The sequence below is a fragment of the Pan troglodytes genome, chromosome 7 (genome assembly GCF_028858775.2).
Source record: "Pan troglodytes isolate AG18354 chromosome 7, NHGRI_mPanTro3-v2.0_pri, whole genome shotgun sequence".
NCBI classification, from domain to species: domain Eukaryota; kingdom Metazoa; phylum Chordata; class Mammalia; order Primates; family Hominidae; genus Pan; species Pan troglodytes.
The window spans coordinates 64,902,354-64,924,163 of NC_072405.2; the positions used below are offsets into that span (position 1 = coordinate 64,902,354).

A 21,810-nucleotide genomic window follows, 5' to 3' on the forward strand; every position below is an offset into this window, starting at 1 on the left:
CACACATTTTTACCCAGCAAAACTCCATCTTACACCAAGAACTCTTCTCTGCTTTGGAGCAGCTCAGTGAGTACGAGATGCTGGAAGATGCGCCCTGCAGGGCAGAATGCCCAGGCATGGGGCACAGCCCTGGCCCTGTGTCCTTCCGTTTCCTCAGGCTGGCTTAGGTGTTGGGCTCTTGGTCATGGCTTCATTAGGACTAAATTTCGGATGGAAACGGGCATGACACACATGCCAAGAGCACTCCTTGCTCCCCAGGGCATTAAATCACCTTGTTATTTAGTGCCCTCTAGAATCCACTAATTTACATGTGGTCTCTTCTCATAGAAGCATCTCAAGTAAATCTGAATTTGTTTAGACAATTTTATGGGTATTTTAAAACCACAATTGAATTTCAGGTCTTTGTCGCAGTCCAGCCAAGATGCACTCCAATTAGAAATAATTGCTATTAATGCTGTTATGATGTGGGGGATGCCTGCAGTGCTCCTGGACCTTTGTTGTACTGAATCCCCGAAGAGTCTGAGCTTTATTCTTTAACTAAATAGACAGGACCCTAGAAGATACGCTTCTGGAATTGTAATATTACAGCAATATTGTGCTTCTCTCTTAATTAACCTTGTTAACCAAGGATTTGGAACATCAGTGGGTGACTCTGAGAGGGCCTTTGATCCTCTCAGTATACATCTACAGTGGAATAAGATGTCACTGTGAAATAAAACGCCTTTATTCTTTGGCATACACCAAATACCTTTATCATTCTTTGAGTAATGATTGACAGTCTCGTTTAATGAAATAACGTTTGTCAAATACTTAATTTGCTGCCGGGCACAGTAAATGTTAGTTATGATTGTTATAATATTATCATAAAACAAGTTTTTTTTTTTTTTTTAAGGTTTTCTGAATGGAAAGGAAATACAGATCAGGGCTGTCATGTTCGTGCAGGCCACTCAAGGTAAATCAGACCATAGTGGATTCCAGAGTTTACACCCCCTGAGACTGCTGCCCCTATGACAGCATTTTACCCCCAAGATAGTCAAATTCTCAATTCTTTAGACTTTTACCGGGTCTCCCAAGGTACCGCTCATCCCCTCCTTGCTCCCCACAAGAGGGAAGAGACAAAGGCTGCTGTTTCTCTTGCAAGGCTGCCCCCACCAGCCTGAGAAGGAGTTCCAGGGATATGGTAATTAACATATTTTTCTTAATCTTGCTTTTATAGTTAATCTCCAAAGCATGAAAGCACTTTGCCAGTTGATTAAACTGTAAGAATACAATAGATCCAAAGTGAGGGCAGCACTGATGAATATAAATGCATAAAATTGCCCATTCTGCAGGAAAATGCCTCAACCTGAATCCCAACTTGAAATACTAAGTTGAACACTTAACTTTAATTGCACGAATATATTTTTTGGATCAATAGATAGCAAAAACCTAACTTGGTATAATTTCATCTTCAAAGTAAGAAGCAACCACTCTTTGATCTCTTCTAGGAAACAAAAGTGATTCTATTTAACAGTTTGGTCTAGGATCACTGCCTATGAGGGGGCTTCAGGGAATGCCCAGTAAGGCTCTTGGGCACAATAGTGCTGGATGGGCCTTTAGCCAGACTGCCACTCGGTCTGCGTATCCAGGGCATTCAGAAGTATTTGTGTAGCTGTTTTGGAAAGAAGGGCACTGGAGGCGGGCCTTTTCTACGTTAGGTGGTACAGGTTCAAAATGGCCAGAGAGGATAGCAAGGGGGTAGGAATCCAGAGCTGTGTGTCCTCTGGAGAGAGGGCATTCTGGCTGGATACCCACATGTCCTCTTTGCCCCTCAGCCCTGCTCCCCAAGGTAGGTCAACCACAGCCGCTGGCTCCATTTGAGCCACCTCCCCAACGACCAAAGCTCAGGGCAGCTCATGGCCATGGCTTATCACTTTCTTACATCTGTGGTAATGGAAATGACAAAAATGGGCTGTCTTTATTTTTGGAAAAAAAAAGAAAAAGAAAAAACCAAAACTCAACCAAATAGGTGATAGCAACATTATTTTCAAACACATTGATTGAAAATTCTAGTCCAGATAACAGAATAGGAGTGGTACTTGTGGTCTCCAGATATATTCCACTGTCAGACAAAAATACTTTTCTTCATTGAAGTACGCATTATGTAACACTGTGTATCAGATGACCTTAGCCATAGAGTTGGTCTTTAGAGCTTCTTCTTTTGGTCAACAAAGCCATCCATTGCATGAAGGATGCCCAAATAGTCAGCTATAAGCAGTACTGTCTTGAGGGGCAAAAAGCTAAAGAGAACACAAGAATAAACTTTATTATCATTCATGAAAGCCTCTTTACCACCTCTACTGAAAAGCAGTGTCACCTCTTGTGGCAGATGAAGTCACTCACTCATGCACACACTATGCAGCCTGAGTGCTACCCGCCTCAGGGTCGCTATCGGGGGACACTCGCCCAGGGCCTTGACAGGTCTTGTGGCTTAAGTTATTCAATTCACTTCTCATTTTGGTTTCCAAAGCATCACTCCACTGTACAATGACACAGAGGAAGCAGTGAAGTCTTGTCGTGTAGGCATGCGCTTTGGGGGCAGATGAGCCTGGCTGGAATCCTAGCTCTGTCATTTGCAGTGCCACCTTAGGCAATCGACTCAGCTCATAGACCTCAGTTTCCTTAACTGTAAAATGAGGTCATCAGTCTGCCTTTCTGGCGCTACTGTGAGGATGAGATGCAATAGCTCCTCAAACCTTGGGCAAGACCCAACTAACACTGTCCATCTTCTCCATCCACGCCTGCCCCTCTGCAAAGCCATATACATGCATGATCATCATCCCAACAGAGCACTCTGCTCCACTGGCCTTTGCATTCAATACTGCAGAGCAAGGAAACAAAGCAGGTACGGGAAACCTGAGACTCATCCTAAGGTGGGGGTAAAGGAAAGGACCCCATGCTCCTTGTTCCCCTGTTTGGGCACCCCAAGATCTCCAGGTGGTTCATCCCTTCCACAGCTTCAAGTCTCTGGTCAAGTACTACCTTCTTTATGAGACTCCCTCCACCCACCAAACACCATTCTTAAAATTAAATCTCACCGGCCGGGCGCAGTGGCTCACGCCTGTAATCCCAGCACTTTAGGAGGCTGAGGTGGGCAGATCACAAGGTCAGGAGTTTGAGACCAGCCTGGCCAACATGGTGAAACCCCATCTCTACTAAAAATACAAAAATTAGCCAGGTGTGGTGGTGCACGCCTGTAATCCTAGCTACTCAGGAGGCTGAGGCAGGAGAATCGCTTGAACCCGGGAGGTGAGGGTTGCAGTGAGGCACGATTGCACCACTGCACTCCAGCCTAGGCAACAGAGCAAGAGTCCGTCTCAAAAAAAAAAAAAAAAAATTAAATCTCACTTAGATGTGGTGGCTCATGCTTGTAATCCCAGCGCTTTGGGAGGCTGAGGTGGGAGGATTGCTTGAAGCCAGGAATTTGAGACCAGCCTGGGCAACATAGCAAGACCCCATCTCTAAAAATATAAAAATAAATTAGCTGTGCATAATGGTGCACAACTATAGTCCCAGCTATTTGGGAGGCTGAGGTGGGAGGATGGCTTGAGCCTGGGAGTTTGAGGCTGCTGTGGGCTATGATCAAGCCACTGCACTCTAGCCTGGGTGACAGAACAAGACCTTGTCTCAAAAAAAAATTAAAGAGTAAAATTAAAAAAAACAACAACAATGTAAATCTTGGCCGGGCGCAGTGGCCCACGCTTGTAATCCCAGCACTTTGGGAGGCTGAGGTGGGTGGATGACCTGAGGTCAAGAGTTCAAGACCAGCCTGGCCAATGTGGTGAAACCCCATCTCTACTAAAAATACAAAAATTAGCCAGGCATGGTGATGGGCACCTGTAATCCCAGCTACTCAGGAGGCTGAGACAGGGGAATCACTTGAACCTGGGAAGGCGGGGGTTGCAGTGAGCCAAGATTGCGCCATTGCACTCCAGCCTGGGTGATGAGCGAAACTCCATCTTAAAAAAAAAAAAAAAGAAAAAAAAAAGTAAAACTCAACTTGCACCCATCTACCTCCCACTGTGGGGTTTCCTTTTTTCCCTTTCCTGCTTTATATTTCTTCAGAGCACTTATGGTCTTTTCTTTTACCTTACTTTTTTGTTTGTTTCTTTTCTGCCCCCTCACCCCACAGTAAGTGATTTCCACATGGGCAGGGACCATTGTTTGTCTTGTTCTTTGTTGTAACCCTAAGCGCAGATCCTTGGATGGTGGGTGATTCATGACACACAAAGCACTCTCTGAATATTTGCTGAATGAATGTTTGGTGGAGTGTTTGATGTGATTGCCTTTACTGATCTTCTTCACCTTGCCTTTAGCTTACTCAGCAGCTATCTAGCCCTCTCTCAAAACATGTCCCATAACTAGTATTGCATAAAATTAAACATAATCTCCACAGTTATTCAAAGTAGAAAAATTAAGTTCTGTGTTCTTACCATTGGCATTACTATACTATAATCTGCTATCTATTAAGCAAAAAGAACTTAGTGTGTTGTGAATGCACACCCTGCCCAATAAACAGTGCATTACACGAATCTACAAGCTACGACAAACATTGTCTCTACAATGTAAATGAAGAAGCCAAGACCTGGAGAATAAAGGGCACGCTCAGAGTCACAGACTTAGTGAATAGTGGGATCATAAGCCTGAATTTCGAATTGCTTGTCAAGGATCCTTTGCTCTGTCCCACATAGCCTCAGTCAGGCATTCTGACCCGTCCTGTGCCAGATGAAGCCTGGAAAAATGATAGTATGCAAGAATGACATTTGGTTCATTGCACAAAGTAGATAAAATTAGCTAATGAGAAAAGAAATTTCTGTACACAGGATGGACAATGGCTGCTGGCCATGTAGTGGATGTGAGGTATAATATCTATCTTCAAATAACTAGGAATTGTCATTGGCAAGACTGATGGAATTGCACATGGAGCTGGGGGAGAAGCACAAACCAATGAGGGGAAGTTCAAATGAGGCAGATTTCAACTCAAGGTGCTTCCTCACACAGCAGAAAGCCCAGTGAGGAAAGATTTAATTAGATGACCTGTTACAGTCTAGAAAATGAATTGAGATAACAGGAATCAGCAGCTCACCACTATCCTTGTAACTGGGTCAAATGTTCATTCAGTGCCTATGAATTTCAGCACTGAAACTCCATGGAGAGCAGGGAAGGGTGCACAAGAATGTTTTTTGCACTTTTTTTTTTTTTTTGAGACGGAGTTTTTGCTCTTATTGCCCAAGCTGGAGGGCAATCGCGCGATCTCAGCTCACTGCAAACTCTGCCTCCCTGTTTCAAGCGATTCTCCTGCCTCAGCCTCCTGGGTAGCTGGGATTACAGGTGTGCACCACCATGTACGTTTTTTATTTTTTAAGAGACAGGGTCTCACTCTGTTGCCAAGATGGAGTGCAGTGGTCTGATCATGGCTCACTGCAGCCTCAAACCCCTGGGTTCAAGCAATCCTCCTGCCTCAGCCTCCTGACTAGCTGGGACTATAGGTGTATACCAGCCTCAAACTCCTGGGCTCAACCAATCCTCCTGCCTCAGGCTCCTAAGTAGCTGGGACTACAGGGGTGCACCACCATGCCTGGCTTATTTATTTATTATTTTTGGAGAGATGGGGTCTTGCTTTGTTTCCCAGGCTAGTCTTGAACTCCTGGCCTTAAGCAATCCTCTCACCTTGGACTCCCAAAGTGCTGGGATTACGAACGTGAGCTGCTGCTCCCAGCCTGTTCTTTTGCTTTTAAGAGGTGGTTTTAAGTTTTTTCCCTCAAATTCTTTAACCATCCTAAGAGCTCAAATTTATTATGTATTGCTAATTGTACCCATACCACAAATTTCTATAGCACTTGGCTTACTGTCTGGCCGTGACTTTGGTACCCTGTACTTGAGGAGGCATGGATACAATATCTATTCCAACAGGATTATTTTATCATGAGCACAAGAAAATCTCTCCTAAAAAAATCATTTCGATCTTTCCATCTATCAGTACATCCACTTCTTTTTCAGAATAATTCGATACTAAGGTGGCAGGAAGGATTAGACCCCATTTTCTTGACTCATGGCGGGCACTGCAACTGTGTAAATTTGGTATTGTGTCAGCAATGGGCACAATGATAGGACTAACAGGGCTTAATAGAATTAAATTAATGAATTTTAATTTATCAGATATTTTTAAAGTGGTTTCTCCTGGTGGGATTTGGAGTAAACTGTAGACTGGCATGTTAGGGAAGTACTAGAAGCTGATGTAATTACCTTTTAAGAAACATCATGAAGTATAACAACTTTGGCATATACAAGTACATTTTTTCTTGTAGAATAGCTTCTACTATTTTTTCAACTGCATATTTTGGTTCCAGAATTGGCAACAGAGAAGGACAGCTAGGATATAAAATGACAACAATTAAAAAAAACCCTGAAGGCCAAATTCACAAATAAAGACAATTTTTCAAATTAGGGATAAAAGGTTTTAAGACGTCATCATTTATTTCTTTCCTTTTCAATTTCATTTATTTTTATATTTACTCCTTTATTATCAATGTGTCAATGCAGTAAGTAGTAACATAACTAAAATATGAAATGAAAAATGATTATTAATACACTGATATTACAATATACATATACGTGAAAACATATTAAACAAATATTCCAAATATTTGTAAGGCAAGTTGTTGAAAACACATTGCCTGTAGTCTCCATGAGATACAGAATTGGGCATCTGTGACTGCTACGGACTGGGTATTTGTGTCCCCCCAAAAATTCACATGTTGAAGCCTAAACTCCCAATGTGACGGCATTTGGAGGTGGGGCTTTTGAGGTGTAGCTAGGTCACCAGTGTGGAGCCCTCATGAATGGGATTAGTGCCTGTCTGAGAAGAGCCTGTCAGCACTTTGGTCTTGGACTTCTAGCCTCCAGAACTGTGAGAAAGGCATTTTTCTTGTTTAAGCCACCTAGTGTATGATACTTCATTATAGCAGCTCCTTCTATATGACCAAGACAATGTCTCTCCAATTATTTCTAGTCCTCCTGGAATCAGAGAGGGAGCAGAATGGGATTGGATGGCAGGAAGGGGATGTGGCCCTGAGAGCCTGGGAAATGGAGGAGCAGATCCAGGGCCTGGGGGAGCTGAGAGACACTGCCTTGATAAACCATTCCCATTCAACTTGGTATCCTTCACACAAACACATACTAAGAAAGACAGAATTCTAAAACCATTTATAAATCATACTGAATCCCAGAACAATATATTTTAAACAACTTAAAAAAAAGAACAAAATAAAATAGCAAAACATTTTTAAGAGTGTAGATTCTTTGAAATTAAAGGACATACTTACCCTGTAGTACAACCTTCAAACATTCCAGTTTTTATAAAAAAGGGGCACACAATCGTGGTTTTGATCCCCTTTTGTTTTTGGACAAATGTTTCTACAAATACAGATTCAGCAAACCCAAAGGCTGCAAATTTACTTGCACAGTAATCTGAAAAAGACAAAGCATGATAACGTATATTCCAAAGTTTTAAAATGGCATTACATTAAGGTTTACCCATAACGCTAACAGCGACAGAAAATAAGACAATTTCAGAGTTCTCCTTTTGTGTAATCTTGGTCTACTCCCACTGGAAGAAGTGAGCAGGGAGTGGGAAGGGACATGGTTAACTGAAGATCAGGGTCAGTTGACAATGACCAAGTAGAGCCCAGCACAAGAAGGGCTGCAGAGATCCTGTCTCAGGTCACACTGCTGGACTTTACTTACAAGTAAATGCATTGTGAGCCCCTGTGCTAGTTCTTACATGGTGCCTTGTCTCAAAAAATTGCAATCCCATTGGGGCATGAAGACATTCAAAAGAAGAAATAAAACACTAAGTGATATAGGAATCTAGGCAAGAGAGGCCAGCATGGGTTGTGATTCTCAGATGAAGTTTTCTTCCAACTATAACTCTTTCCTTCACTTCCAGAAAAAAAAAAGGGCTTGGTAGCTTCAACCTCCACCTCTTAAATACCTTGAAAATGTAGGGTGGGGGCAGAGGAAGGAGTGGAAAGTGGCATTTGTGTCCATTTTCAGCTTTTTGTCTTTAATCATACCTATTTTAACAAAACATCTGACTATTCAGTTGACTAAGTGAAGAAGTTTGGAGAAGAAATGGCATTGAGGTGCATTAACACTTTCCTTTGCCCCACACATTCAGAGGAGGCATATTTAAACTTGCTATGTTACGGTGCAGCTACTGCAACTGGCAAGAGCCAGTTTATAAGCGCCAGGCGTGGGGTTGTCCAGCCCTAGTGCTGTCCAGACAGTGGGTCAGAGGCTAGAGACTGGGAAGGGGGATGAGGAGTCCAGAGCAGCTTCTAGGGTCATTGGAGTCATCAGGTATAAATGCAGCTGAGTCCCTTGACCCCTGAGATTCTGATGAGCAGATATGGCCCATGACCCAAGGAATCTGCATGCTAAACTGGCACCCCGGTGGTTCTGATGCAGGGGAGTAAAGACTCACACGGTGGGAAATACAAAAGGCTTATACTTGTTTCTAAGATGAGCTGCAGGTGCGAGAGTCCTGTATCTCAAGGCAGGAATGTTCTGTCTGAAAAGGATTGATAAGGAGCTGTAAATATACCTGAATGATTTCAAAGGCCCGTGACAACAGATATATAAGAGGGAGGTAAGAATAATACCTGATAAGTTCTAAGAAGGAGAGAGGAAGGGAAGTCCTGGGTCATAAGGAGGATAGACTGGTGATATTTGGGGTGACTGGTGGTCCTGAAAAATCTATTCATGTAATAGATACACTGAGCTAAGACTGGTTTTGTGAATCTTGAACTACGCCACTTTGCTTCAAAAGCATTAGGAACCACCCAACTGGCAAACTGGCTTATCTGTTATCCAAATGTTGCTGCTACAGTTCTGTTGGATGAGTTTTAGCAATGTTTGTAAGCCAGGACTTGGGACATTTCCTCTAGGGGATGCTGTGGTAGGTTAGGTCAAGGTTTCTATTCCTTCTAGAGCCAGCTCCCAAGTTGGGCCTCCTTGGTTGAGGGTCTTGAAGGATCTCTTTGCCCCCTCCCCACTGCTACTGTCAAGTCAGTTGGTTGTTGCAAGGGAGATGAAAATGCCCACCACTTCCTGCAGGTCTTCAACCAGTGGAAAAACAAAGCAGTTAACTTTAGGTATCTTGAGGTGTAGAAACTTTATCCAAACTCACAGCAGTGGGGAGACCACTTAAAGGAAACTTCAGGAGAAGACAGGGTCATCCTCCTTACCATCTGTGACAATGTCAGTGTGAACTTTGGTGGACAGTTGTTTTGTTGATCACTTGTGCAAAAAATTTATCAGTGAGGCCTCTCTCCCTTTTAAACACAGGGGACTGCATAAGACCTAATGATTCCAAAGGGCATAGTCCAATTTCATGTAAGTCTATCTGATGGGCAGTTTTGCTACACGATGAAGTTATCAACCACTTATTGACTATACTTTTTAGTTTATTATCCTTTATCTTAGGGCATCAAGTCAGTGCTAATTATTCAGAGCTATTGTGTAAGTTAAAGCTATAGGGAATTTTGCAATTGTAAATTGCTATGTTTTTCTTACCTGCCAGCCCGTTTACTCCACTTAATCCAGCTGAACTTGAAATGCAAACCAAATGTCCATGGTCATTAGCAATCATAGCAGGTAGAAAGGCTTTATAAGTCTAAGAATACAAAGGAAAACTTTTAATGTTTAATGCCACATTGTATAATTTTCTCAGATATTTATATACTCATTGTGATTAAAAAATCTTTTTTTTTCAGCCTGTAAAATATCTGAAGGTATGGGGATATAAAAACTTAAACATCTGGAAAGTAATCATTTTAACTTATTTAACCTGTTAAATCAGTTTTTTATGGCAATTCCAGTATTATTAAAATAATTTATTCAGACTTACGTTTTTGCTCATATTTGACTTTTAACGACACAATATTAAGACAAGAATTGAAGGAGTAAATCTTTGTTGTGGCAGCCACAACCCCAAACCTCACAAACATGATGCTTTAGATTTAGATTGCCTTCTCTCTGCTTAGCTTGATTTTGAGTTTCAAATTTTCCCTGAACATTGTTCACAGGACATCTGGCTGTTGACTTAAAACAAAGCAAAAGGAAGCAGTGCAGCAAACACTCTGGGGTCTGCCATGAGTTGGGACACTTCTCAGTAGGGACACTGCCTTTGAGTGCCCAGCCTTCAGGTAGCTCTTGGACGCTCTAGCAGTTAAGTCACTGTCTTTGTGCCTGGCAATGTGCAGATGCTCAAAGAATGTACATGAACTTGCCCAGAAGAAGTAAAGGGAGTGAGATGACATGAGGAGTGGTAGGAGCCAGGGAAACACCAGCATTGAAGGAGGAGGAGGAAGAGGAAGAGGAGGTAGAGGAGGAGTTGGAGTTGGAGGAAGAGGAGGAAGGAGGAGGAGGAGGAAGGAGGAGGAGGAGGAAAGAGGAGGAGGAGGAAGGAGGAGGAAGGAGGAGGAGGAGGAAGGAGGAGGAGGAGGAAGGAGGAGGAGGAGGAAGGAGGAGGAGGAGGAAGGAGGAGGAGGAGGAAGGAGGAGGAGGAGGAAGGAGGAGGAAAGAGGAGGAGGAGGAAGGAGGAGGAGGAAGGAGGAGGAGGAGGAAGGAGGAGGAGGAAGGAGGAGGAGGAAGGAGGAGGAGGAGGAAGGAGGAGGAGGAGGAAGGAGGAGGAGGAGGAAGGAGGAGGAGGAAGGAGGAGGAGGAAGGAGGAGCAGGAGGAAGGAGGAGGAGGAAGGAGGAGCAGGAGGAAGGAGGAGGAGGAGGAAGGAGGAGGAGGAGGGAGGAGGAGGAGGAAGGAGGAGGAGGAAGGAGGAGGAGGAGGAAGGAGGAGGAGGAGGAAGGAGGAGGAGGAAGGAGGAGGAGGAAGGAGGAGGAGGAAGGAGGAGGAGGAAGGAGGAGGAGGAGGAAGGAGGAGGACGAGGAAGGAGGAGGAGGAGGAAGGAGGAGGAGGAAGGAGGAGGAGGAAGGAGGAGGAGGAAGGAGGAGGAGGAGGAAGGAGGAGGAGGAAGGAGGAGGAGGAAGGAGGAGGAGGAAGGAGGAGGAGGAAGGAGGAGGAGGAAGAAGAAAGAAGAAGGAAGAAGAAGAAAAGAAGAAGAAAAGAGAGAGAGAGAGACAGACACCATGAAGGCACCTGGGGAAAAACAGAGAGGTAGGAAAAGAACACAAAGCCAGGCCAAGCGCAGTGGCTCACACCTGTAATCCAAGCACTTTGGGAGGCTGAGGCGGGCGGATCACAAGGTCAAGAGATGGAGACCAGCCTGGCCAACATGGCAAAACCCTGTCTCTACTAAAAGTACAAAAATTAGCTGGGTGTGGTGGCATGCGCCTGTAGTCCCAGATACCTGGGAGGCTGAGGTAGGAGAATTGCTTGAACCTGGGAGGTGGAGGTTGCAGCGAGCTGAGATCGCGCCACTGCACTCCAGCCTGGCGGCAAAGTGATACCCTATCTCAAAAAAAAAAAAAAAAAAAAAGAACACAAAGCCATGGGAGTGGAGACTTCCAGGGACCATGGTCTTTATCTTCATTCCGACTATATATGAGTATAAGCAAGCACCAAGGAGAGGGACATTTGGGACAAGATAAATCATTTGCAGTAGTTCCTGTAGGAACATGGTAGCCACTAAATTCTGAATCTTTCCATTTTTCTCCTGAAAACTTTACAAAACACCAAGAATAGCACCAGCACCATTACATTTTTGGTGGAAATAGGGGACAGAAAATCTACAAATTCCAAATTACATTTGAAGGCTGCTAAAGAAGAGTTGGGTGGAAAGGTGTGAGGAGAATGGAGGAGGAGCTCAGAAATCTCCAGCAAAGACTCCCAAGAGAGAGCCTTGCCCAGGAATGACGAGCTACGAGCAGGGCTGGAACCAAACAGGTCAAAAGTCCTGTGATCCCAGCACTGTGGGAGGCCAAGGCAGGCGGAACACTTGAGGCCAGGAGTTCAAGACCAGCTTGGCCAATGTGGTGAAACCCTGTCTCTACTAAAAACACAAAAAATTAGTTGGGTGTGGTGGCGCGCACCTGTAATCCCAGCTACTCAGGTGGCTGAGGCACGAGAATCGCTTGAATCCGGGAGGTTGGAGGTTGCAGTGAGCTGAGATCACACCACTGAACTCCAGCCTGGGAGACAGAATGAGACTCTGTCTCAAAAAATTAAAATAAAATGATAAAGTAAAATAAAAATACAACTTTTAATAAAAGCTGGGAGAGGCAGCAAGAGGGTGCATGCATAGTGTGGGGAGGCCTGAGATGGCTGGTCTCAGCAAAGGCCAGAAACATGCAATTCTGGAATTGAGTGGGTGGCTTTAGAAGTCAGGACTGTGCTTTTAGCGCTGGTAGCAGGTGGTAACCCGGGTTACCAGTGGAACCTCTAATTTCTCTGGTTGGGTACTAACTAAGGTGACTATAGGTTTTGGTTTGCCCATAACAGACCTGATTAACACTTGCTCATTAGTAATGCTGAATTTCACTTCCAAAAGTGTCCCAGCTTAGGCAAATTACAAAGCTACCCTGGTCCTGTCTAAGTGCAGTTGCTTGCTATGTAGCCTGGAGCAAATCTTTTAAGTTCTATGATCCCTTATCTCACCGAGCTGTTTTAAGGAAAATATGTGAGCCACCTGGAGTATTTCCTAACATTTGCAGCTAATCAATACATGGTAGCAGGACCATGAGGACAGTTCTGTCCTTGTAGAATTCCCTAAGCAGAGGTCCTGGGGGCTGTAGATTAAGTGGCATCAGAAAAGGACAACTGCGTAGAACAGGACAAGTCCAAAACTGAGAAGTCTCTGCTTTACTTAGAGGCTAATAATATTGTAAAAGAGCAAGAGGAAAACAGTTCTAAATGCCAGAATAATTTTACATTTATGATGAGAAGAAACAATTATTACCCATAAATGTGCTTTGAAATTCACATCAAATGACTTTTCCATAAGCTCATCTGGACAGTCAAGGAACTTTTTGCCTGTTACGATTCCGGCATTGTTGATTAGGATGGAAACATCGCCGACTTCTTTTTTAACCTGAATTGAATAAGAGCAACACCACCAATGTAGTAATTCCTTATATGGGCTAGGTTTTATTTTCCCAGAGTTTTATGTTTTTTTTATCCTGGTTAATTCATACTGAGTTTATGCACTCTAAAAATACAGCTTGGGGCCAGGCGCAGTGGCTCACACCTGTAATCCCAGCACTCTGGCAGGCCGAGGCAGGAGGGTGACTTGAGGACAGGAGTTTGAGACCAGCCTGGCCAACATGGCAAAATCCTGTCTCTATTAAAATTACAAAAATTAGCCAGGCATGGTGATGCGTGCCTCTAGCCCCAGCTACTCGGGAGGCTGAGGCAGGAGAATTGCTTAAACCAGGGTGGTGGAGGTTGTAGTGAGCCAAGATCACACCACTGCACTCCAGCCTGGGTGACAGAGTGAGACTGCGTCTAAATAAATAAATAAATAAATAAATAAATAAATAAATACAGGTTGGTTTATTTCCATTGCTGAGTCTACAATGCACCACACACCAAGTTTTTTTTTTTTTTTTTTGAGATGGAGTCTTGCTGTGTCGACCAGGCTGGAGTGCAGTGGCACGATCTTGGTTCACTGCAAGCTCCGCCTCCTGGGTTCCCACCATTCTCCCGCCTCAGCCTCCCAAGTAGCTAGGACTACAGGTGCCCACCACCACACCCAGCTAATTTTTTTGTATTTTTAGTAGAGACAGGTTTTCACCGTGTTAGCCAGGATGGTCTCGATCTCCTGACCTCGTGATCCACCCGCCTTGGCCTCCCAAAGTGTTGGGATTACAGGCATGAGCCACTGCGCCTGATCTCCAGAGATCAAGTTTTGATGTGCTTTTCCCATTTTTCTCTTCTTAAAATGAGTCCATGTTCAAAATGCTACTTTCTGTTTACAGTTAGAGCTGTTCTTCTACTCAGTGGTTAGTAACTTTGTTCTGTGCTCTGTATGCGGCATTTCATTTTAATCAATATGATGGGACATAAGAATAGCTTCATTATAGCCAAATGTGACATAGATCAAGACCTCACACACATGGAGAAGGGGCTGGATTAGGGAATAAATGGAGGAAAAGAGAAAATACAGTCATAAATCACTTAACAATGGAGATACATTCTGAGAAGTGCATTGTTAGGTGACTTGGTTGCTGTGTGAAGATCACAGAGTGTACTTAATAAACCTAGATGTGTGCCTACTACACTTCTTAGGCCATATGGTAGAGCCTATTGCTCCTAGGCTACCCACCTGTACAGTGTGTTACTACACTGAACACTGTAGGCAACTGTTAACACATTGGTTAAGTATTTGTGTATCTAAACATAGAACATTGGGACAGTAAAAATACTGTAATAATCTGTCCCATAATGTGGGACCACCATTTTGTATATGGTCCATCACTGACCAAAATGTCATTATATGGTGCACGACTGTATATATTTTAAACACACAGCACAGATTAGAATCTGTCTGTCCTGTTTTCATCAACTGGCTGGTTTTCTTCTTTCCAAGGATGGACTTCCTGAACTCAAGGCTAAGCTATGGCCTAGGGATACAAGCTTTCAAAGTTATTGGAGACTCAGCAGAGACAAAACGCTGTCATATCACTCTGAAAGCTTTCTCTTTGATTGCTCGTCTAAGGGCTACTTCTTAAAAACTCTCTGGTATTGGCCGGGCGCGGTAGCTCACACCTGTAATCCCAGCACTTTGGGAGGCCGAGGCGGGTGGATAATGATGTCAAGAGATGGAGACCATCCTGGCCAACATGGTGAAACCCGGTCTCTACTAAAAATACAAAAATTAGCTGGGCGTGGTAGCGTGCACCTGTAGTCCCAGCTACTTGGGAGGCTGAGGCAGGAGTACCGCTTGAACCCGGGAGGTGGAGTTTGCAGTGAGCCAAGATCATGCCACTGCACTCCAGCCTGGCGACAGAGCAAGACTCTGTCTCAAAAAAAAAAAAAAATTATCTGGTACTTTCCTTTCTATCCAGAATAAAAAGTGGAAATGGTGGGTTTATAAGGATGGGGAGTAATTTCCTTCCCCTGAATTCAGAGGAGCACGTAAGTAATTCCCTCAAGACCCCACAGTGATAAAACCTGAATAATAAGCTAGTAATATGACATGTTTGGCTGTTTCTGAAGTCAAGCACCTGGGGAAGAACTAAATCACAGTTACAGGGGAAAGGGAAGTAATTATTTATAGAGTGCTTCATACTAGTTTATCCCATAGCTAACAATCTTCATTGTTTGAACATCAACCGGTTATTGCTTAAGGCTGGCCAGATAAATTGTAGTCAGTGTAAGTCAACATGCCAGGTGATCAGTGCTTAACTTCTAAGTAGCTGAATTTGTGAGATCAGCTGTGCTTGGAAGAGTGGGCCCAGCGTAGGCCCGAGCAAACTTGTCAGGTGTGGATCTCCAGCCTGTACTGGGCAGCCTGTGTTTGGAGATGGTGGTGGCAGAGCACTAAAATGTAAAGACAAACTTGAAAGTCATAAACTTATCTGCCAGGGACCTGCAAACCTTAGCAAGGAAATCCTGATTGAGCCTAGAAGCTAAGGAGCAACTTTACAATGTAGTCAGGCTGCTCACGGCAGGCTTGGTTGGTTCTTCCCTTCTCAATAAGTTGGGCAATTCTGGGAGGCACAAAGTGTCCCAGGAGAGTGATGAGTGAAGTACTCAAGCCAATATGAGGACACAAAAATCCTTAGGCCGGGCACAGTGGCTCATGCCTGTAATCCTAGCACTTTGGGAGGCCAAGGTGGGTGGATCACCTGAGGTCGGGAGTTCGACCAGCCTGACCAACATGGAGAAACCCCGTCTCTACTAAAAATACAAAACCATTAGCCAGGCATGGTGGCACACGCCTGAAATCCCAGCTACTCGGGAGGCTGAGGCAAGAGAATCGCTCGAACCCAGGAGACAGAGGTTGTGGTGAGCCGAGATGGTGCCATTGCACTCCAGTCTGGGCAACAAGAGTGAAACTCCATCTCAAAAAAAAAAAAAAAAAATTCCTTGTGAGGGACGGGCACGTGCCTCTATGATGGTAAGAAAATCCCTACCATCTTCATGTCAGAACTTTGGTTTCCTGAAAGCTTTATGTGTGTATCTGTATAAACCCCAAAGAAGAAAATATAGCTGAGTCTTTAGGATTAATAAAAGATTCTGATTGTCTTATGACTACTTAAGAGCAATACACATTCGAACGTAGGGTACTGTGGTGGAGTGGACACAGCCTAAATTTAAAATCAGACAGAATATGGATTCAAATCCTGCTTCCATCACACACCAGGTCTGTGACCGCTGGACAGGTTATTTAATGTCTCTGTATCTCGAGTCTTTATTCTTAAAGAAGGATGCCTCTATCCCTCCATTAACTTACACTGTAATAGGGGCCGGTATGGTCCGTGCAGTGTAATGTTAGAAGCAGGTACTCAGGTGTCAATAGATGCAAGTGGCAGCTATAGTCTTGCTGTTTACTAACTGTGTTTCTTAGGGCAGCTACATACCTGCCCTAAGCCTTAGTCTCCTTACTTGTGAAATAGGGATAATAATGGGTTTTACTTTATAAGGTTATAATACATACATGGTAGTTAGTACAGTGTCTTTGCATACAATAAGAATTCAAAAATCCCAATTCCCATTCTCCCATAATCTTGTTTACATTAAAGGGACACTGGAGACAGGCTAATAGGCACTGAGAAAGGCAAGTGAAAAAGAGCGTGATGTGTATCAAATTACAATAGTAAACACACAAGAGTTACCTGGTCGGCTACTCTATACACTCCTTCCTTTTGGCTGCAATCGCAGGTATAGGCGTGCACTCTTGTGGCTCCAGCTTCCCGAGCCATCTTACATGTTTCCTCATTCCCCTCCTTATTGATATCCCAGAGAACAAGAACAGATCCCAGCCGGGCAAACTGCAAGGCTAAGAGCCTTCCGAGTCCACTTCCAGCACCTGTGATGAGGACTATTTCACCAGCAACGTTCTTCCGTGGCTTTGGGAGTAAGGCAAAAATCATAGCCTCCAGAAGACTAAACAGTGATTTTCCTAAGAAAATGAACAGTATCTTTGATGATTGCAGGTTGAAAGACATGTTCTGGCTGACACCTGTGAAGAAAGACAGATTCACATGAAGACTTATTTGTCCATTTCCTCTGAGTTGTTTACTCCACGGAGCTTCTATTTTCTGAAACAGTGAAAGTAACTGAGATATGTGATTTAAACAGCTGTCCTGGTAGCAGACTCTGAATTCAGAAAGGGGGAGGAGGAAGCCACAGGGACTATACTTATTCAGCTTTCTTACTTGGCCCCAGGCTCAGCATGTTATCTGCATGCCTGCTATGTGCAGTACACAACAGAAATGTTTGTTAACCAGGAACTGTAACCACCACACCCAAATTTAACACAAAGAATAAGTTCATTATTGCTCATAGTTAGCCTTTCTTCATAATAATCATGAATCCTGTTGGCTGATTTTATGTTCAAAGTCTTGACCACATCACAATGTTTATAACATCATTACTACCTCTCTGGCTTTATGTTTCTCTCCTTTGATGTTTGTGCTTTCTCATTTGCATTCTCGTTAATTTTGCATTACTATTTAAAATCTGAGATTTGAGAGGAAAATGTAAAGTCCTATTTGTAGAAAGCATTTGACAGGAAGTAACCAGATGTTCTAGACCTTTTCCGACAGATTTGCAATCAGCACCAGATAGCCCTTCCCTAGGCTCTGAGGTCCCCGCGCCAGCAGCTCTATATCACTTACCACTCTGTGTGATTAAAGGTCACAGGCGAGGCAGACCTGGACTCCTGCCCTGCACTGCCTCTGCCTACCTGTGAACCCCATGGCGGGGGTTCTCTTGGCCTTACACTGGGCCTTGGTCTCTTCATCTATATTGGTCCCGTGGCATAGGGTGTTTTTGCAGATGAAATGAGAATGTTCCATGTATGACCACAATGCCTGGCTTATAGTCAGTGCTTTACAGATGTTATCACATTTCTCAGATTCATAGTGCTGCCCACCAAGAAGGCATCCACTAGGTCTGCTGAATGAATAAAAGGCCTCCCCTTGACAAACTCATACAGAGCTTAGTGCTTACATCCTGCTACCAGTTACTCACACTTTAGTGTGAATGAGTATATAAGGTGTGCTTTACTAACCACTAGCTGAGAAAGAAGGGAAGGTCTTATTTCCTTCAGGATGGGAACAGAAGACGTATTTAGCAGAGAGCATACTGTGCTGGGGGTGGGAGGCTTCTCTGAATGGGGTGTTTAATTGAGAGGCTCAGACAAAGGCACAGGTGTGAGGAGACAGGAGGGGAGTAATGAAAAAACACCAGGTCTTCACAGTTTGGCTGAAGTCAGCCTAGTTGCGGTTAATGAGTAAGGGTGGATAGATGCATCTACAGGAGGACTTGGTATGTGGTCACACCCTTAGGAAATGTCAAGAGTCGATGCAACCTAGGCTGTTGTTCCTGGCTTATTGTACAGATGAGACTGAGGATCTAAGAGAAGATGTATGTGACTTGTTCAGGGTCCCTGTGCTGGTTAGCTGGTGAGGGCCAGATTGGTTCATGTGTTATGTTTATTGAGTATCCAGCCTGTGCTGGTTCTATCTGGGCACTGGGGCTGAGGGGATGGGCAGCCTCTCATAATCTCTGTGCAGGTGAGCCAAGTAATCTAGTTGAAGAGACGTATTCAACAAATAAATAGATCATTATAAGCCATAGTGTTATAAAGAAAAGTGCAGTGTGCTATGGAGAGGATGATCAGAGAGCTGATTCAGATTGGGCTTGGGAGAGGAAGCAACAGACGTCTGCTGGAAAGTGACCCTTTGAGTGGATATCCAAATGATGATGGTGGGAGGTAGGGATATTGAGCAGTAGCTTTCCTGGCAGAGGGACAAAATAGTTTGTTTTAAGGCAGGTTTGACCTGTGTGTCCAGGGCTGTCCAGAGAATAAGAATGCTTGCTCTAAGGAACATGGATGCTCTGGTCAAATGAAGAACGTTTTCATCCATGCTTTGATGAAATAGACCTCAAACTCTCTGTGATCTTTGCTCTGATTTACATTCACAGAGTAACTTTTGGATGATTGATCAGGCCTCTCAGGCACTGCAGGTGTCCTGAAAGAGGACTCTCATATCAAATACATGGAGCCTGTACCTGTGGATCTGCAAGGATGAGGGTCAGACTGTGCACACAGTAATGGGAAACCCTAGGCACCCTTCTCAGACAGCAGCCTGGGCATCGCCAACTTTGGAAAATCCACACCAGGAGTAGTTGGTCAGACCACCACACTCCCTTTTATATCACTATGTGAATTCACATAGAGGGACAGAGGTCTACTTCTCCCATCACAGGGCTCCAGCACCTCAGCAGTGGCCAGAAGTCTCAACATCGACCTGGGTGACATGAACGCTCTTAATGTCAGGACATTCTAGATTTCAGTGTTCCACTGTCTCAATGTTGGCTTGATGCAAGACCTAAAATATGTCCATCTTTTAACCCTGTCTTGGCAGATGCTTACTAGATTTCTAAGAGCTTGTCAGCCTTAGTTACCCCCCTTCCCCAGTTGAAGTTTAGGGTGCCTGCTGGGTACCCACACAGGCAATGAGGTCTAGAGGTTAAAGTTTGGGTTGGAATTCCAGATATATCACTGATTTTCCCTGCAACTTTGGTAGAAATGATTTAATCTCTTGTGCCTCAGTTTCCTCCTCTAAAAAGGGAGTTTCTAATAGTGCATAGGAATACTTACCACACAGAGGAGCTGTGAGAATTAAACCAGTTTATATAGGTAAAGTTTTAAGGAGCATTATGTGGTCACTACTAGCTTGTGTGAAACCTTCGAACAAATTAGAAAAAAAAAAAAAAAGGCATTGCCCTGCACAAAGTCCTCTGCGGGGTGCAAGGGGTTGGGGAGGGGGTGCAAGAGGAGCTGTTTGGATTTCAACACCTGCCAGCTTACATGTCTCCCCCTCTGCTCCTCAATCCCCATAATAATGTGGCACAGCCATAAAACATGGAGGCCTTTCTAGAACAGTGCCAGGCACAGAATGACAGCAAAATAATTAATGGCTAGAACTTCCACTGGTCCTGTTAAGCATATGAATTAATAATCCCTGGCTATATCAATTAAATATGGTTATAGTAAACTTATAAACAAGAGTGAATGTACGGTTCCATTTTACTGCAAAGACTTTCCTAGAATGTTACGGAGCGTATACAATTTAATCTGGCAGAAGTCTTCTAGGTGTCCCTATCTCGCGGCCTACCCAATCCAAACAGGCGCCCCCGGCTTCCCATACCAGTGAGCGGCAGCAAGTCGGCTCTGGTGAGGGCACCCGGACGAAACGGGAGGGCAGACAGACTGACAATCACAGCTTGGGTTGAAAGGGGTGATATGGGGGTGGATATCCACCCGGAAGGTGGATGCACTGAGCAGCAGAGAGCAGGGAACCTGGGCAGAACGGACCGAAGAAGAGGGTCCAGGGAGGCATCCTGCCCTCTGCTCCGGGTGGGGAGGGAGGCTGGCAGCTCACCCCCGGGGGCAAGGGGTCTGCGTTAGCCGTAGCCACGGGAGCCCGGGCTTCTGGGACGCTCAGCAGTGCGCTACCCGGTGGAGCTGCGTTCTCACCAGCTCGCGGGTGGGTCCTGCCGCGGCTCGGCGACCCGCGCCCCCTTGCGAGCGACCCAGCGTGAAACCAGCCCAAAGGGCCGCCTCGCCCGACCCCCGCCAGCGCGACCTCCTCCGGGAGCCAGCACCCAGGACCGACGACCTCGGCAACTTACCCGGCAACTTACCCAGGACACTCTCCCTAGCTGTCCGCGGAGAAGCCGGCCTCGTCTGCCCCAGGCACCCGAGTCCCTGGCTCGGAGCTCAGTGAGGTTCAGGTGTTTATCCAGGCGCCGCCCAAGTCCAAGGGCGGGACGGCCGCGGCAGCGCCAGGGGTGGGGCCGGCCGTAGCCCCAGCGCGCGACGTGGGCAGCACTCCCATCTTCTTTTTCTGGACCTGCAGATTTAAGAAGCTGGAAATTCGGTGGTGGAAACTGGATGCGTGCGCCGGATTTCTCTTAGGCTTAACCTTTCAATGCCTAGGCTGTACCCCAGATTATTAGATGGGAATTTCTGGGTTGGCAGGGGCCTAGGCATTAGCTAGAAAAGTTTCCCAGGTATTTGCAAGGCACAACCCCGAGGTTGGGAACCCTGGAATTAGAGAACAGAGCAGTATAGGCGTCCACGGGGGAGGGGCCAGGTCGTGTGTCTGGAGCCTGCAGTGCGGGGAGTTCTCCAGCAGCATCTGACTGCTCCACATGGGATCTTAAGTCAACAGCTTCCTTGCCCCTTGGAGGTAAAAGATGTGGGCGTGGGCTCGGAAGTCCCCGGGAAGTGGGTGGGGTGCAGGCAGGGGCGGGAGTAGGTGCGGCGCTGGCAGGCGGCCTAGGAGAAGAGGGCGAGGAAATTTGTTCTAACAAGATGAAGCCGAGAAATGAGGCTAGCGTAAGAGTCACCAGGCACTCTGACCCAATCAAGATATATTAAGCATCTGGGTGTACAGCGATCCAGAAGATACAGCGATGATATATCTGTCAAGAAAAAAAAAAAGGAAAAACATTCATTAATAAATCAATAAAAGAGTTAATATAAGCACAAGACACCACTGAGATGCTAATAATAGAGGGTGAACTTTTCTGGGGGCAATGAGGGGCAGAAATGACAATAAATTATGGGATGTTGA

General features: G+C 45.0%; 1 protein-coding gene across 1 annotated transcript; it reads right to left on the reverse strand.

The window, feature by feature from the left end:
* Nucleotides 1–708: 708 nt before the first annotated feature.
* Nucleotides 709–20,993, reverse strand: SDR16C5 (short chain dehydrogenase/reductase family 16C member 5). The gene is made up of 7 exons (XM_528145.7): nucleotides 20,876–20,993; nucleotides 16,834–17,180; nucleotides 12,954–13,085; nucleotides 9,616–9,715; nucleotides 7,365–7,509; nucleotides 6,286–6,411; nucleotides 709–2,279 (listed from the first exon to the last, which is right to left on the reverse strand). Exons 2-7 carry the CDS (start codon nucleotides 17,164–17,166, stop codon nucleotides 2,186–2,188), a joined length of 930 nt encoding a protein of 309 aa, XP_528145.2. The 5' UTR covers nucleotides 17,167–17,180; nucleotides 20,876–20,993; the 3' UTR covers nucleotides 709–2,185.
* Nucleotides 20,994–21,810: the final 817 nt, after the last annotated feature.